Source organism: Lupinus angustifolius, chromosome LG01, assembly GCF_001865875.1.
Source record: "Lupinus angustifolius cultivar Tanjil chromosome LG01, LupAngTanjil_v1.0, whole genome shotgun sequence".
NCBI classification, from domain to species: domain Eukaryota; kingdom Viridiplantae; phylum Streptophyta; class Magnoliopsida; order Fabales; family Fabaceae; genus Lupinus; species Lupinus angustifolius.
Genome location: NC_032009.1, coordinates 18,449,975 through 18,467,800, shown reverse-complemented (window position 1 = coordinate 18,467,800; position 17,826 = coordinate 18,449,975). Strand labels below are relative to the sequence as shown.

General features: G+C 32.1%; 2 protein-coding genes across 3 annotated transcripts; one reads left to right on the top strand and one right to left on the bottom strand.

The window, feature by feature from the left end:
* Window positions 2,494–8,713, top strand: LOC109350687 (homoserine kinase). 2 transcript variants are annotated; one of them, XM_019591954.1, is made up of 2 exons: window positions 2,494–3,701; window positions 8,702–8,713. In XM_019591954.1, the coding sequence occupies exon 1, from the start codon at window positions 2,593–2,595 to the stop codon at window positions 3,685–3,687; it is 1,095 nt and encodes a 364-aa protein (XP_019447499.1). In that variant the 5' UTR covers window positions 2,494–2,592; the 3' UTR covers window positions 3,688–3,701; window positions 8,702–8,713. The 2 variants fall into 2 exon arrangements, with proteins under 2 accessions (XP_019447499.1, XP_019447490.1); XM_019591945.1 differs by lacking the exon at window positions 8,702–8,713 and adding an exon at window positions 4,555–4,903 and having other exon boundaries at window positions 2,495–3,701.
* On the bottom strand, window positions 13,815–16,250 carry LOC109350700 (bidirectional sugar transporter N3-like). The gene is made up of 6 exons (XM_019591964.1): window positions 16,143–16,250; window positions 15,724–15,760; window positions 15,407–15,617; window positions 14,942–15,106; window positions 14,720–14,839; window positions 13,815–14,211 (listed from the first exon to the last, which is right to left on the bottom strand). Exons 1-6 carry the CDS (start codon window positions 16,192–16,194, stop codon window positions 13,948–13,950), a joined length of 849 nt encoding a protein of 282 aa, XP_019447509.1. The 5' UTR covers window positions 16,195–16,250; the 3' UTR covers window positions 13,815–13,947.

Sequence of the window (17,826 nt, the reverse complement as noted above, 5' to 3'; positions counted from 1 at the left end):
AGTAGGAGAATCCTTAGGAAAAGACTTTCCCTATGTTGTTTCTCTTTCTTGAGGAGGTTCATGAAGGCGCAATGAGTCTAAGGAGGAACTGCTTATCTTGGATGTCTTTTCTTTATGTGCATGTGTCATATGAGACTTTAGTCTATAGGAAGACGAAAAAGTGTATGGTGGGTGATTATAAAAGGTTAATGAAAAAATAGATGTAGTTGTAATAGTAGGAGTGTAGTATGTTAGAAAAGCAATGAGTTGAGAAATGGATGAGCTTCAGGCTCCTTACTATGAGCTACCATATGAGTATTAGTATAATCATCCATATCTCTCTCATGAGAGCGCAAGTGTCTAAATTCCATTTATTTTAGATCAAAATGATCGCCAAAACATGTCATGGACTCTGGCATTTTTCTTATTTCACCATGATTGAAGAGTCTTGTAATACTTTTGCATATTGGATGACAAGTATTGAAGCTTTTGATCCGTCTATTCAATGTTGTTAATTATTCTGCTCACTTTTACATCAAGATTCTTCATAATAGAATCATGAGCCTTGACATTTTCAATTTGCCAATTTAGTACTTTTTCAGCTTGGCTTAGAGGCTTAAGCTTTCCGTTAGCGTTGACTTCCATTGGCTGTATAACGAATTTCATAGACAATTTCGAGGCAGGGTCTATCTTTCTCTCAAGGGAAGGAAATTCTTTATCATATTGAGGAATTGAAGAAGAAAACATCATATATTGAATGGGTTGAGGAACAATGTTTAGTGACTGTGACTTACATGTTAGATATGCATCCTTTGGGGCCATGAAATGATAGTAATGTCATTGGGTGGTTGTGGCACATGACTAAATCACTATTTATTAGTATCTTAAGCCATTCCTCGTAAATAAAATGAGGCTTTCTATTCTTATGGATCCCTACCCATAGGTCATTTTCTAGGTTAGGAAGAGGCGTGAAGCGAGACTTGTTTTTTATTTTTCTTTTTTGTCTATTCGTTACTAGTATCATCATGGTACATCTAACAATCACATTCAGGGTCAGACATGTATGAGTGAACATCCCAAATAAAGTGTGCACCTATATTGTCAGTATCGATGGGTCCCCTTTAGAAGTGAAACTATGAACATGAGACCAATCTTCTCCACCAATAAGTGTGATCAATAAAGATTGAAAGACAAATGGAGTGTTGTAGTTGGGCCTTTCATCAGGCCTCTTAAATATGATTCGTACAGATCCATCAACAAACCTTCTGAATGTTGCTTCAAAAGATTGGTTTGGCCTTCTTTCATAATGAAGTTTTTTATAGTTGGTTATTTATTCAAAACGAATCTACTTATGAAATTCCTCATGGGGAATCTTCCTTTGAACATGGACAATTCATAGAGTCTCTTCATCGCCATTGGCCACGACAAATAAAACATTTGTCATACGTGCATGCAAAGGCGAGCCTATGGAGTGATTTTGGAGTCTACAGATTACCTGTGGTGCAAGGTTGCAGAAAAAGCTCCTTAAACTTGTTCTGCGCCATTGAGTTGGACCTTCACTTTAGTCTGGTACACAGAGTGGGGTCTTTTAGACTCACATTGAAGATTGGAAAAATGGTCAAGACAACACTTCCAACATTTCGAGTGGTAAAGGGAGTGCCAATTACAATATTCTCATAGTGAATGTAACTTCATCTAGCAAGGCGATCCTTGGAGTGACTAGGAGACCCTTCCTTCTGTGTAATGAAAGGATGAGACGACAGATCCAAATTGAAGAGTAGTATATCCTTCTGTTTTCCAATGGTTTGTAATGGTTGTAAGAATTTCTAAGTCAACATTTGTTCATGACTTATCACTATGAGGCTACACTGGTCGAGCTTGAAAGACTGGATATATTCTTTTACATTTGGCCTATTTGTGTAGACTAACGAGATATAGATTTCACAAAGGATCTTTCTCTCTTGAATATATTATATGGACTAAGGAGGTGTAGAACGATTTCTTTTATCTTCACATCATCTGGGACGTATGAGTATTCTATAAGATTCTCGATTTTCGAAGCAATGCTTTTAAAGCAAGATCTATGGATGGAAATGGAAGAGCTTAGAAGAATGTGATTATCTTCTTGAGTAGTTGAATTCATGAGTGTATATTCTTCCTTACTCACCTCTACTATAATATTCATATGACATATACCCCCATTTTTTTAAGGTAGCTCTGATACCATTTGAGATTTGTCTGTGCCAATGTTGAATAGACTAGCAAACAATCTTGATTGACGGCTTTAACTGAATAATGGGTGAAAAATTTGTCGGACCATGAAAAATTTGTTCCATCCAAATTAATAGTGTGAACCTAAAATAACTAACGTAACAAAACAATCTGTTCGCTTAAAATGAAAAATAAAAACTAAAAAAACATTATTGCAATAAAATTATTAATTTATTATATCTCGAAATGATGTAACATATATTCAACTCACTTAGTCAAACACACATTCCCATACCCTACCTAACACACTCACATGAGTAGGTTAGGTTTTAAGAAAAAAGATAGAAACAAAAGAAGAGTGAGAGGAATCATAGTATTGTATCAATCACCACAACCATAACTATGGCGGCCACAACATGCTTCCTTTCACCTCCATCACCATTCATTCTCAAACGCACCACATTCTCACAACCACGTTCCAATTTCACCATTATCAAATGCTCCAACCTCTCTTCCGATCCTCAACCAATCTACACCTCCGTCAAATCCTTCGCCCCCGCCACCGTCGCTAACCTCGGCCCTGGCTTCGATTTCCTTGGTTGCGCCGTCGACGGAATCGGCGACACCGTATCCATCTCCGTTGATCCTAACGTCCATCCCGGTCAGATCTCAATCTCTCATATCTCCGGTGATAACAGCAACAAGCTCAGCAAGAATCCTATCTACAATTGCGCCGGTATCGCTGCGATTGAGGTCATGAAGATGCTTTCGATTCGATCCGTTGGTCTCTCACTTCAGCTTCATAAAGGATTACCTCTTGGAAGCGGTCTTGGATCCAGTGCGGCCAGCGCCGCCGCCGCCGCAGTCGCCGTTAATGAAATATTTGGACGGAAATTAGGTTTTGAAGAACTCGTGCTTGCGTCGTTGAAATCGGAGGAGAAGGTTTCTGGTTATCATGCTGATAATGTTGCACCTGCTATTATGGGAGGATTTGTTTTGATACAAAGCTATGAGCCTTTGAATTTGATAAATCTTAAGTTTCCTGTGGATAAGGATTTGTACTTTGTTTTAGTGACACCTGAGTTTGAAGCACCAACGAAGAAGATGAGAGCAGCGCTTCCGGCCGAGATTGGAATGCCACACCATGTCTGGAATTGCAGCCAGGCTGGGGCGTTAGTAGCTTCAGTGCTGCAAGGAGATGTGGAGTGTTTGGGGAGGGCATTATCTTCAGATAAGATCGTTGAGCCGAGGCGGGCGCCTTTGATACCTGGAATGGAGGCTGTTAAGAGGGCTGCTCTTCAGGCTGGTGCTTTTGGATGTACCATTAGTGGCGCTGGCCCTACCGCGGTTGCTGTCATTGACAATGAGGCGAAAGGAAACATAATTGGGCAACATATGGTGGAGGCTTTTCTAAAGGATGGAAATTTGAAGGCTTCTGCGAAAGTTAGGCAGCTTGATCGGCTAGGTGCTAGACTCATCAGTAGCTCTAAAGATTGAACCAACCCTCTCTGGTGTGTGTAGTTTTATTTCATGTTTAACAATACATGATGCTTGCCATGCCATGATTGATATTAATTGTAGTTACATTTGCCATGATTTAAAAGGTTGTTGTTTGTTTATATATAAACTTTTGTTTGAGCTTTGAGGTAAAACATTTCATGTGAGAGGGTGAGGCCCGGCGCAATAGTAAGGTTGCTTGCCTTTATGACCAAGAGGTCATGGTCTCAAATCCTGTAAACAGAGAGTAAGGCTGTATACCTATGTCTACACTCACCAGACACCACTAGGTAAGAGGCTCGTACACTCGGCCGCCCTTTAAAGTATTTCATGTGCTCTGTTATCATGTAGTTTCTACATGTGCTGTGGATAATATTTTGTAAAGTAGAGATACTTGAAGTAAGGCCTGTTCTGATGGTTGATAACTTTACTTGTGTGAGGATGTGAATCTGTTATTTTAAGTATTTCCCTTATGTTTTCTAGGTCTAGCTTAGAATAAATTCTTTAATCAAATAAAATCTGTGGTGCTCCTTTTCCTCTCTGTATTAATAGATCTTGTTCTATGTCTTGTTAAGTTCATGCTACTTTGTTCTCAACCCCTCCTATTTTCATTTTGTGCTTCTTATATATTTTTGGATAAGAATGTGCTTACAATTGATTATGTCTCTTTAACCTTCAAGTTTCAAAAATATATACGAGTAGTGAATTTGGTTTCCTTTATTTAAAGTAAGTTTTGTGGTTGGAGCTCCCTAGAAATCTAGCATGGTTTTCTTTATTTGTTGTAGCCAGTGAGTGTGCATGTTTAAAACCATTGGTTGACAAATTTGCATCACCTGAATTCTAACATGGAATATGTATGATTACCAGAGACTTGTCTATGGCACTGCAAGTGCTACTGCTGGCCAGTCACATGTCTTTGATCAACGAAGCAGCGTTATAGTGTGAGGTCAGAATCATAAGAGAAGTGTTACATCCATTGTGGGAGCCGCATTTAGGTGATGAAATTTTGAAGAGGAATAGTTATCAAACACCTTGATTTTGCCATTGTTGTTATGAACTCAAAGGCATGCATGTTTTTCCCCATTCTTCTTCCTATTTGAGAAAGTTCAATAAGATGTCCTCCATAGTCTTTTCTCTGATGGTGTTAATCTTGTTTATGAATGCCAAGTAAAATGTTTTTCTTTATCTGTTCTTCAATATTTCTTTCTATCGTCTCTATGCCAATGCTTTTTTGTTCTTTCTTGGTAAAACCTAAGCCTTCCTTTGGTAGAGGAGAAAGGGAATGGGAGAAGAGAAAGAATCTCTTTCTCTCCTTTGGTTGAGAAGAGAGTTTAAGAAGAGAAAGTAAAAAATGAAGTGGGCCCCACCAAATTCCTTTCTTCTCTCATGTGAAGAGAAAGTGAGAGGAAAAGTGGGTGAGTAAAATCACTTATTTCTCTTCTTTTTCTATACAACCAAAAAACACAAGACTTTCACTCTATTTCTTACCTCTTTCTCTGTTTCATAATTGTTTTTGGCTTACTGGTTACACATTTTTCCAGAGTCCCATGTAAGTATCTGTTGCGGGTTAGTTTTTGGAGAGTACTGAACATAAGAGAAAATCTTGAGGGGTCATGAAATATATTTGTAAGATGACTCTCATACCTTTCCTTTCCATTCAATAACCAATTCGCAAACAGACCTAAGAGTTGTGGTATCCATGACCATCTGATTCATTGTTGTTTAACGAAGCGAGTTTTATTTTGATTCTTTGTATTTATGTTTTGCAAGTATTACTTGAACCTGAATAAGACAAATGAATTTGACATCAGCCAATTTAGGCAGAATATGAACTTGCAGTATTTTATTTTGATCAGTTACAACAATATATTGTAATTTTAAGGAATTTGAATGCAGTGGAATTGAACTGCCATTATTTGTAAATTTATTTGTTTTCATGTATTGAAATTTCATTATAGATTTCTTAAACATGATACACAACAGTTTACAAAGTTTGGTTTTGATCAACTTCCAGTTTTTGTGGGATCAGATTTTGTTTTTCTGTTTTGGATTTGAACACCTTACAGGGGTTATGATAGCAAGTGGATCATAAGAACTTCTGTATTCTTGTTGAGTTCCATGACTCTTTGCTTATTGCAGTGCTTATCAACTTATTTTCAACTCTAGACTCTAGTCTAGTCTAGTTACTACTTGGGCTATTCACCTTGAATCAAGGCAGGCACATGAAAAAAATGGGCCCAGAAAAGAAAAGCAGAGTCAAGGCATTGCATGCAGGCATTATAGTATCATACTCATGAATGAATACCTCAAATTATATATAATTTATGAGCACCATACATTCATTTGAACATCCTCATTCAAACAGAAGCATATGCAGCAGCAACACATTAAATTTATGAGAATACAACCTCAAAACCTTTCTCCCATTACATTAGGTGGGGTCCAGTACGTAGATCGAACAATGCCATAATATTCTACAATATATTATGTTCATTGATAAAATATTAATCTTTAAATCATTTATTATTGTTTCACCTATGTTTTGCTGGGCCTCCATTGGGAAAAATTAGATCAATCTCCATTTGGTCCACATTTCTTACCAAACTTCTAATTGTCAAATTCACATATGCCTTATGACTCTACAATTTTGTATAGTATGCTCAATATAATCATTCACAATATATAATATTGTGAATCTTATAGTTGCGCGATTTTTTCTTAAGCTTTAGTGATCTATCACATGACATATGAAACATTTTGTCATTTCACTTATCTCACTTCAAGTATGTGATTTGCATTTCAATCAAATTACTTATATTTTTATGATTGGCCTAAGTTACTTAGATCTAGTGGCTTATAGTATGGAATGATTTCCAATTTTTACTTGTCCATCTCTTATTAAACTTACCCCGTGTCTTACTTCGCCTTATACATAGGTTGTTACTTCTAAAACTTGTTTTCATATTTCTAGTTACTCATTTAATTCATTTTTTGAGTCACCAATTAGGACAATATTATTTGTAAAAAGTTGTATTGTAGTACTGATACTTGGACATGTTTAGTAAGTATATCTAATACCAATGTAATTCTAATCTTGGGTATAATTCTATAGCAATAGGGAAATCAACTCGGAGCATCTTGTATTCTTACACTAATTTTAGATTGCATAATGCATATTCATTTTGCTCGAATGTTGAAATTAAGGGCTTATTTAAAAGTTAATTTTTGGAGGGAAATGAAATATATTTTTCAAATTTAAAAAAGAAAGTTATATAGGGCTTTATAAATAAATAAGTATAATGATAGACTATTATAAAATTTACCTTAACATTATTTATAAAAATATCTTAATTATAAATCTCTTAATTTTAATTTGAAAAACATATCTTCTATCTTCTCTTTGAGAAAATGTCGAGAAATAATTAGATCTATAATTTATTAATCTTCACAAAATAATTTCGATACTCTATGAATGAGTGACAACTTCTATCCCAAAGAACAATAAATATGATCTCCTATATGAATACTTATATATAAGTATCAACTAATATCAATTGAATATAGATTAATGCTTCTCATAGTCCAAAGTATTCCTCTCAGTCCCAACCCCACTATATATCACTAGAGTGAGTTCCAATGTAAGTGGAGTGGATGTGGTCCTTTAACCTATGTACACATTTGTTGTTTCATAATTTATACCATTTCATATGATATGAGCTTGTAATTGGTCAAAAAAAATCTATTTAAGTTAAAATTTAATTATTAAATATTTTTTTAACTAATTATAAACTCATGACATATGAAGTAGCACAACTGTGAGACAATAGATGTGATCTCTTTAACCTATAAGGCCATAACCTGTTATAGACTTACATTAACTAGGAAAGAGTGAATACTCACTCCAATATGCAAAAGTATTCGTGTAAGTAGACTAAGATAATAATAGCATGCATTGTTTTTAATTGCATTTCATAATTATAATTGTGACTGCATAAATATTGGGACCACATTTTTCCATAATTGTGATAAACATACTTAATTATAACCATAATTTAAAAGGATTTAATATGTGTATTCTAATAGTGTAAGTGTTTTTTATACTATCAGCAAATCATCCACCACTGACTTATTAATTATCATTAACTCTTAAATAAAAGTAATGCAAATTAATGATAAATGATATACTGTATTCTAATAGTGCTGATTAGTTTTGTATCACCTTTTGCTGGAGCAGATGTGTTCTTCCAAGTAACATTATGCTTGATCTACCCTACTTCTGGTCAACCTTCCATTCAGAACAGCGCTGTAGGTTGGGAAAATCCATCAACTTTGTCCATGACATAATTTTTTCTTTCGTTATAGCCATACTTTTTTTTCCGTTATAACCATTGTGGAAAATATTTGCTCTCATTTTTCTCTCTCTCTATTATCCTCTTTTATTTTGTTGGAAAAGTTTGCATATAAAATATAACCCCTTTTTCCTACCTTATCTGTTTTGGTTATGTTTTGGATTGCTTATTTTCATTAGTTTTTAAGTTCTGTAAATGGTGCAATTCTATATCGTTCTTAAATGGACCCCACAAACTTATTCCACATTTATATTTTTCTTTCTTATAATAATTTTTTTCATTTTTTAATATTGACTCACAACTTTAAGAACAATGTTTATCTAATTTACCGTTGCAAAATAAGAACAAGAATGACTTCTATCTAGTGGTAAACTTGGACAAAGAACGTGCTTATTTCGTTAAGAACGATTTTTTTGTTACCATTGTGGGTGCTCTAACAACTAACTCTTTCTAAGGGTTATGTTTCATTTATGTATGGTCACAATGCAGCAGTAACTCCAAATAAAACAACAACTAAACCTTAATCCAACTATATGAGTTCGGCTGATAACTACAAAGACTAATTCCTATAATTATAGATTGTAATTTCAAGTAATCAATTCTAACTTATATTTGGTTTCGTTATGAAGTTTGCTTCTCTTTATGCATCGTAATGATGATGATAGAAACTTATATGTATGAAATCATTAACTGCTAGTAATATCTCTGAAGATAGCATCGAACGTTCATATAATCATATTCAATATTATCGATTTGAGGTAAAGGATTTGAGCTATATTCATTTATTAGACTTGATTCAAACTAGATTTTGGACTTGATTTTCTTCATTTGTATCACCAATTTATTTAATTTTTGTAAATTGCTGTAATGATCCAAAAACTTGTATTCATCTAGCTTCTAAAAAGATCAATATTTGATCTTCTCTTTGTATTAGGTAGGCACCCTTGTGCTCTTATTAATACAATTTTTTTTATCGAAAAAAATGTGTGCTGTGTGCAGTCACTATGAGTATGTTGGTCCATGTATGCCGGAAAAGAATAATCTCAATTACTAGAAAGATAAATTGTTGTTTTTATACTTGTATTAAAGGGTAAAAATGTCATATCATTTATCATTTCTAGAGACTAGATAGAAGCAAGGAAATTACTCACGGTCACAGTTCTTGCACTTTTGCAACTTGCAAGTATAATTATCAAAGTCTATGGTGTTGAAACAATAGTTAATGTAAATATTATAGATGCATTGATAATACTAATTTCATACTATAGATCTCTTGGATATGATTATGTACACACCTATCTGCTTCTTGGATTCCGGATTCCTATTAGTATTTTTAAGGGAATGAAAAATGGAATTATGGAAGATTTTTTAGCAAAGAAATTGAAATCATGACTTGAAATAAAAAAGAAAGAGAGATAAATATATAATATCATACTTTGAATGAGATAACAGTCGAGGTGAAAGTCTATTTTTCTATTGTTCTTAACATTCTCTATGGCTTCATTTTGCAAATCTATAAAATCTCCTTATAACTTCTTGTACTTTTGAAACCATATAAATTGAAATTTTGCCCATCACAATTTAAATATTTCAAATTTAAAAATATTATCATACTTAATTAAACAACCAATAAATAAGATTTCACTACTATAAAATATCATAATAAGTTCAAAATATAATCAAATAAGATGTGTTATACTTTAATTGCAAAAAAGATAGCACAATAAATTTAAAATTTAAATAAACAATGTTTTATTAGAACATAAGCTAACAAGTAATAACTACAACTACAAATAAGTTGAAAATGATGGTGTCATTTTGATTGCTGTTTAAAAATATTTTTTGATTCACTCAGCTGGTTCAACCAGTCCAGTCATTTGACTCATTAGTTCTAGGCTTAAATTGCCAAGTTAAACCAAATCAACCTAATTTTGATGCATAACAGATTAGATGAAAGGCTCTAATAGATCTCATGTCCTGTTCATATTTGAATATGTTAGACTAGCCGATCCAAGCCAACTTTTATAACACTATAAAATTACGGCCTTTTATTCATTTTTTTTATATAACCTTTTAATCTCACCAACCGTATATGGTTATATGACTCATTGAAGTATGAGGAGAAACATTTCAATAACAATTTATAAGAATGTGGAAGATATATAAAATTGTGCTGATTTATATGAGTTAAACTCATGAGTCATACTATGAAATTATGAGATAAGAAAACTGAATACTAAGTAAGAAGAAACTTACTTTACTAAATATTAATTTGGTTTCATGTCCAGAAGTTAATAATGAAAGGAAAATACTTGCAAATGTTGGTCCTTCTATTTGTCCCGAGTTCCTCATAACATCATTCACTCTATTAAAAAATTCAAAGGGAATTTCTGTGGGGAGGGGCTGATAGCAAAAGGAAGATTAATTGGGTTAAATGAAATAATGTATGCAAAGATAAGTCTCACAAAGAGTTAGGATTTACAGACATCTACTAATTCAATCTTGCTCTTGTAGGGAAATGAAAATGACGTCTTCTTACTGAAAGGGACAGTTTTTGGTGTACAGTGTTGAAATCTAAATATGGGTCGAATATCCATAATTCCTCAAGGGATGGGATCAAAATCTCCTTGGGCTAGAGATCTTGGTAATCTTCATACAAGGGGTTTCGATAACAACCAATGGTTATGGAATGACATTAACATTAGAGTTGGAAACAAGACTACTACTAGATTTTAACATGATCAGTGGCTTGGGTCTGCAAACCTAGTCTCTAGGTTTAGGAGACTCTATAACCTAACATTGTTTAGGGATGTGAATATTAATGAGTGGAAGATGGATAAAGGGAAAATGGGAATGGAACCTAACTTGGAGAAGACATTTTTTCACTTGGGAACTTGAACTAACTAATACCTTTTTGAAGGAACTTCAACAATATGTTTTAGAGGAAACATACATGATTCATGGGAGTAGCAACATGACAAAACCAAGTTGTACTCGGTCAAATCAACTTACATGCTTCTTAATCAACCGCTCAACAACAAGAACACAACAACCATCATCTTCACTTACTTTAGAATTCAAAAGCACCTCTAAAGGTTACTACATTTGTATGCAAAAAATTTTAGAACAGACTACCAATCAGGGAAGCACTACTCAGGAGAGGAATATCTCTATCCTAAGGAGAAGGGCATCTGTGTATCTTCTGCAGCGAGCATTCTGAGTCTACTCAATATTTGTTTTTCTCTTGCCAACACAATTATATTTTTTGGAAAATACTCTACAATTGGCTAGGCATCAACACCTCTCTTCCACTTCACACTATACACCATTTCACTTCATACATGGGCATGACGAACCACAAGAAATGTTGAAAATGTTAGAGCATCATCTAGTTGGTTAATATGAGCTATTTGGTTATCTCGAAATAATGTTTATTTTTAATTTACTTTAACCTTCTCTTTACCAGACCTTTGAATTTGTGAGGGTAAGATCTTGGCGTTGGGTAAACAGGCAGAAGGGCAAGGCCCTTGTATCATACTCGGATTAGGTCACATACCCTTTAGAATATATTTCATAATTATTATATATTTACCTTTAATTTACACTTTTAGTACGATTTATAATATTAATACTTTTTGCCGACAAAAAACTTCCAAATGTTGGTGTATGGTGTAAAGACAATCATAATTTCCTTCATAGTTTGTATACTGTATTATGCTTATTAGATTGTTATGGATTAATAACCACATAATAAAATCTTTATCATATTTATGTTCACTTGTAAACTAAATATAATAAAATACTTTGGATGGTCGGTTCCAGATGATAAAATATGAAGTGGATGACTTGATTGTGAAGTCTTCAGTAAAACTAGAATACTATTCTTCATCTTTCCTACTTAAGTACTATTCTAAACAAAGACAGTAGTAATGCATGGAGACTATTGATGACTTATCTTATATATTAAGTCCTCACATGAGTGCACATTATGAGTAATTGTTTATTAGATTGAGTTGAACCCTAAAATGATCATAATTTAAATATCAGAAGTGATTCCGATAGTGATATTGAAGTTAATATGAGTTAGGATCTTTTCCATTAATGTAGGGATAAATGCTTCAAAAAATAAAGGGATTTACAACTTCTAATAACATATTTATCATTTTAGTTACAATAAAATTACATTTTATTATTAAAAACAAAAGGAGAAACATAAATTTATCTTTTTATTAATGAAGATGATCCTTATTTAGTTAGTACGGTTCCTAATATGAGGAGATGCATGTTTGAAGTAGTCATCCTTCAATCATAACTAAGTGATCATAAATGGTATACTTGAATATGATGAATCATTTGAAAGGATGAGAGTGATGTAGCTGAGATTCATCTCTTTCATAAAACGGATTTGGGACCATCCATTGGTTGACACTGCCAAATTCTATGCTCAATTATGTCAATATGCTGTATTAATGAGATTTGTATTAAGAAGACAAGAATCTGTTGTCCCAAAATATGTATTAAACCAATGAAAACATGTCATATTAATTAAAAAAAATATTCATTATTTTTTTTGTTTTTCTTCATTATTATTATTTTGGAACAACAATCCTTATCCAAATCATGAAACTAAAGTATTTGCTATTTACTATTTAGCATGTCAATACGTGATATTGGTTGCAAGTGTATGCAATTCTTGCAGCAGCAATGATGGAGAAGGGTGAAGGAACTTCTGGTTTGATTTCATATGGAACTAAAGTTAACCAACATTAGGACTCACAAAGTTGGAAAGATAGTGACTACGGTTGGGTGACTGAGTTGTTGAATTCGAGACGCTAATGTTATTTGTAGTGTTTTAAATTACAGACCACATCACGTGATATGGGTGGTAATTTCCACAACCACAATTACGGCATGACAGTTAATCATAATGATGCAACTATAATAAGCTGCAACAACCGCGTTGGATCGCATTGGATCACATCAGAATACATCGATATCAAAAATATTTTTTTACTTACAAAATAATTTACACAACAATGATCACAATCCGCATTATAACAGGCACAACCGCACCTACAACCGCAATTTAATACACCGGTTGTTTGTAGGTTATGGCTGTTTGTATCTTGGGGTTCTAGAATTTTTTGGAGCGAAAGTATTCTCCATATGCAATCACCTCAACGTTGAGTATGAAATGGTGGGAGTGTTAGAGAATTAGGGTTAGAGTTATAAAAGAAAGGTGGATAGTAGATTGAAGAAGAAGGGAGGGATTTTTCATTAGAAAATATAATTTTTTAGTCCCTTTTAAAACAAGAATTTTGATTTAAGTTCATGTAAATTCGTATTTTTTATTTTAGTATTTAATTACATGTGCCATTGACATGCCCTTCCTCAGGTCACGTCAGCATTTTTTAAGCAACTTTGACTTGAAATACAAAAGAAAGGACTATTAACTTTAAAAATAATTTTGGGACTATAACTGGGGTCAACCATAAATATAGTGAAATCATTGCATTAAATTTTAATTTGCTTATAAGTTATAACATTATGAAGGTCACAAATGTAAGAAACGATTCACAATAAATTGCATATAAATAACAATAATAACAATAAAACATTTAACATATGCTTTTTCTTGTCCATTCATATAATTATTAACCTGGATTAGGATCACCCCATAGTCATTGCAGTGGCGATGAATAAAGAGTATACCAAAGAGTTTGATCTTTAATGAAAGTATATAAACATAATTTATATGAGTAAAAAGGAAAATCACTCTATTAATATTTGATTCAGTGGTAACAATATAAAAGTCACATATAACCAACCATAATAGAAGAACCAAATCCTCATGGTATGAAAGATGCTCAATGAAATAAAAAGACTTAATAGCAACATACACAAATTATTATTACATTTGAGATTCATTATTGATTTCCACACTATTTTCCATCTTTTTTGCATCCACTTTTCCAGGTTCATTCACATGATCATTAATTGAGATTAAGATCACTTCACGTGTACTCAATGGGATTCCTACAACAATGTCTCTCATTGGATCTAGTTCTTGCTCTCTCTCTTCTATACCATCATTTTTTATAGCTGGACCTTTCTTGTAAATCACATACAACAACATTTGAAGTAGACCAAGAGTGAACCCTAGTACATTTGGAATCTGCACATTAAAAACACAATGAAAAAAAAACTTGTCAATGAACTTGCTTTAATCTTAATTAAATTAAACAAAAAAGAAGTATAACTTAGGACTTAAACTTTTACATTAAAATTGTACCAAAATATTTATATTAAATTAAGACTAAATTTATGATTAATTAATTAAGGATAATAAAATTTTGTAAAAATATTGTTTTATTAATAGAAATTAAAAAATATAAGAATATTTTAAATTTATGAATAGAAATAGTTTATAATATGAACAAGATATATCACATTTCCATCCAAAATTTTATTTTCTAATTGATAAATATTATCAAGATATTTTTATTAAAATTAATGTCCATGATGAGAAACTAAAATAAAGTCAAAATTCTTACTTAATAAACTTCATAGTTAAAGCCATATTTTTTTTATAACACAACTTATTGAATGAGGTACAATGGATACTACATCAACCCTAAAATATTGCTGATTCATCAATGAATATTAATATAGTAGATACTTACAGCAATGCATATGTCCTTTAGGAATGCACCATAAGCAAACCACATTATTGCACTGAGTGTGAGGAAAAATGATAACCAAAATGGCATAAACTCCACACTCTTTGTTCTAATAACATGTGCCTGAAGACCAAGAAATAAATTATTAGATTTGTAGAACACATGATTTATTAGAATGTGAGATTTAACCAAATGTAATTGTCAATAATTGTAACATTCACTTACCACAATGCTTAGAGGTGCTGCAAAGACACTCACTGAAACTGATACACAAATCCATCCCACAACTTTGACACGTAAAGAAGAACTAGGTAGAGCGAAGTAAGATATAAGAGGGATCAAGGTGAATGTGCCAACATTCATCGCCATGAATAGTTTAATTGTTAAACTCTACAATAAACAAAAAATAGTATTATTATATGCATATGCTACATTAATCAATTAGAAAATTAGTGTGATCTATCTTTTTTATCAAAAAAGGCGGCTCAATGTACGAGGTTCCCACTTAGTGGGGGCCTAACCAAGGCTGATATATGTAGTCATTGCAAGCAAATAGATTGTTTATAGGATTTCAGAATCCACGACTTCTAGGTCACAAGGCAAACAACTTTACGTTGCACAAAGGTTTGCCCTGGCGTTATGTGTGGTCGATCTTTTTATCAATTTAATTAGATGAGAAGTATTAAATACCCTGGAAGTTTTGGGCGCATATACTATGTACATGGTAATGTAGATGATCTCAATGGCACATCCAATGGAGTTAATGGTAACAAGGAGAATAGCATCTGTTTTGAGATAGGCATAGTATAACCAAAGCATGGAGCTGAATAATGCCACAAGGTAAGGTAATGATTGGAAACTTTCAGTGGATTTCTTTTTGTATATTCTGATGAATGTTGGCCTACAATGTAAGATTATGGAAACATATTTAGTGTAATGTAGTTATAATATAATAATTAAAATTGGTTTCATATGCATTCTTAATTGAGATATTGATATATACTTACATGGGAGTTAGGTAGACTAGGAATGAAATGATGTTACCTATTGGTTAAGACATCATCAAAAGGAAGATGTTAATTTCAACAAGATAAAAACATGTTACTAGAACTATATTATTTAAAGTAAAAGTTAAAACATAATGCATGAAAAAACTAATGTGGCAAAACCCAAAAGAAAGAACTAATAGGAGGAAATGAAACTCAAAAGTTGTTCAATAATTAAGAAAATATGATTTTCAATAGAAGTGAGAGATAACTATTAATCAAAAGAAAAAGGAAATCAAATGTACAATGATAGAAAAAGGCAAGTACCTATATAAGTAGGTTTGTGGAACTTTTAAGTAAACCCAACATTCTAGTACTAACACAAAAGATTGGAAGAAAAATATAAAAGTTTTGAAGCAATGATGAACCTCAAGGTTTACCTAGTATGCCAAAAGTTAAAGCCAAAGTGTTGTGAATGCCTAGAAGAGCCATATCTCTCTCTTTCACTTCTTTACCTACTAAACTCCTCAATCTATATCATGCAGATACTGAAGCTGGCAAGGTTTAGTTGAGAAGCCCCATGTCCTATTTATATACATAACTAAGGTGAAAAGTGAGTAAAAAATAAGAAAAAAATTAAAAGAAAACATAATAAAAGAAATTATTATTATTATTCTAAGATTAATAATAATACTAAAGTAGCAAATGAAAAAAAATATTTACGATCTTTCCTGGATGGGCCTTTCATGTGTGCTGCCATGAATCGTAGAGCAAAGTTTGCATGTACATGTGTTTATTGAATACAAACAATAAAAGTCATTTGGTTTCAATAAAGTATTTTTTTTAAAAATATATTCATTGTATTTTTAATAATTATTTTAATGATTTTAATAATTGATATTATTACTATTGTGGCTATTAATTAGACGCGCATCCACCATATTATTCGGATCCTAATATAAATTGTTATCTACTGAACCAAATTAATGCAATTAACTCATAAGATCCAACACATAAATTAAAAAAGTGTATCTTAACAGACGAATATACCTAAGCGATCTCTAGTATAGGCATGTATATGTTGCCATGCGTACAATTGGTGTCATTCTATTATTTTTTTGGTTGAAAGAATTTAGAGAGAAGATACAACACCACCTATTGGAGAAATTATTACCTACTGAATCAATAATTCACAAATTAAATTCTCATCATTCATAATATATTAGTGACTTCGGTGACACATTTTGAAACCAAGAAAAGTAGTCCTAAAAGAGTGATCTAAAATACATCACAATATGATATATGAGTTTTATATGTGCAATTTTATAAAGTAGATGTGCAAAAAATATAAATGCAATAATATAATATACAACTTTTCTTTCTTCTGCATGTATGCACCAAAAGTTTCTTTTTCTGCAATTTCCTTTATATTACTTTTACTTGTATAATAATGAATCCATAAGTCATCAGCGTTTAAGTGTGTGAACTGTGATATCGTATCATATTTACTTCCTTCTTAATCTCATAAATTCTTATGTATATGGTAATATTTGGAAATGCAAACAAGTAGTTTATAGTTTCTTGACTTAATTAATGAGTTACTGGAACCCGTTTGTAACTCTTAAAAAGTGAGTTTTAGTGTTTAAAAGTGAGTTTTTAGAAAGATACTTGAAATAACAAATAGATTTCTAAAAAAATATAAAAACTTTCTATAGTTGATTAGTCACTTTTATTCAATATTGTGCAAATCAAACTACGTGGTTCGACTAGTGTGATCGCTTATCAAACTTGAAAATGGTCTTAGTTCAAGATCTTTATTCAACAAGGGGTTAAACCATTTTGAATTAGATAAATCTTGGTATGGTCGTATTAAATTTGATTAAACTAAAATAACTTGGGAAATGAATCATGCAATTCATTTAGAATTAAAAAAAGTCTAATGAAGATATGCTACTCTAATATAATTATAAATAACTCCTAATTATATAATTAAGAATTTATATATAATTATATATTTATACATTATAATTATTAATTTTATGATATCATTTAGCCTTATCAAAGAGTTTAACCAATTAAATAGATTAAACCTAATATGAGAAATATTTCGGCTTTTTCATGTTG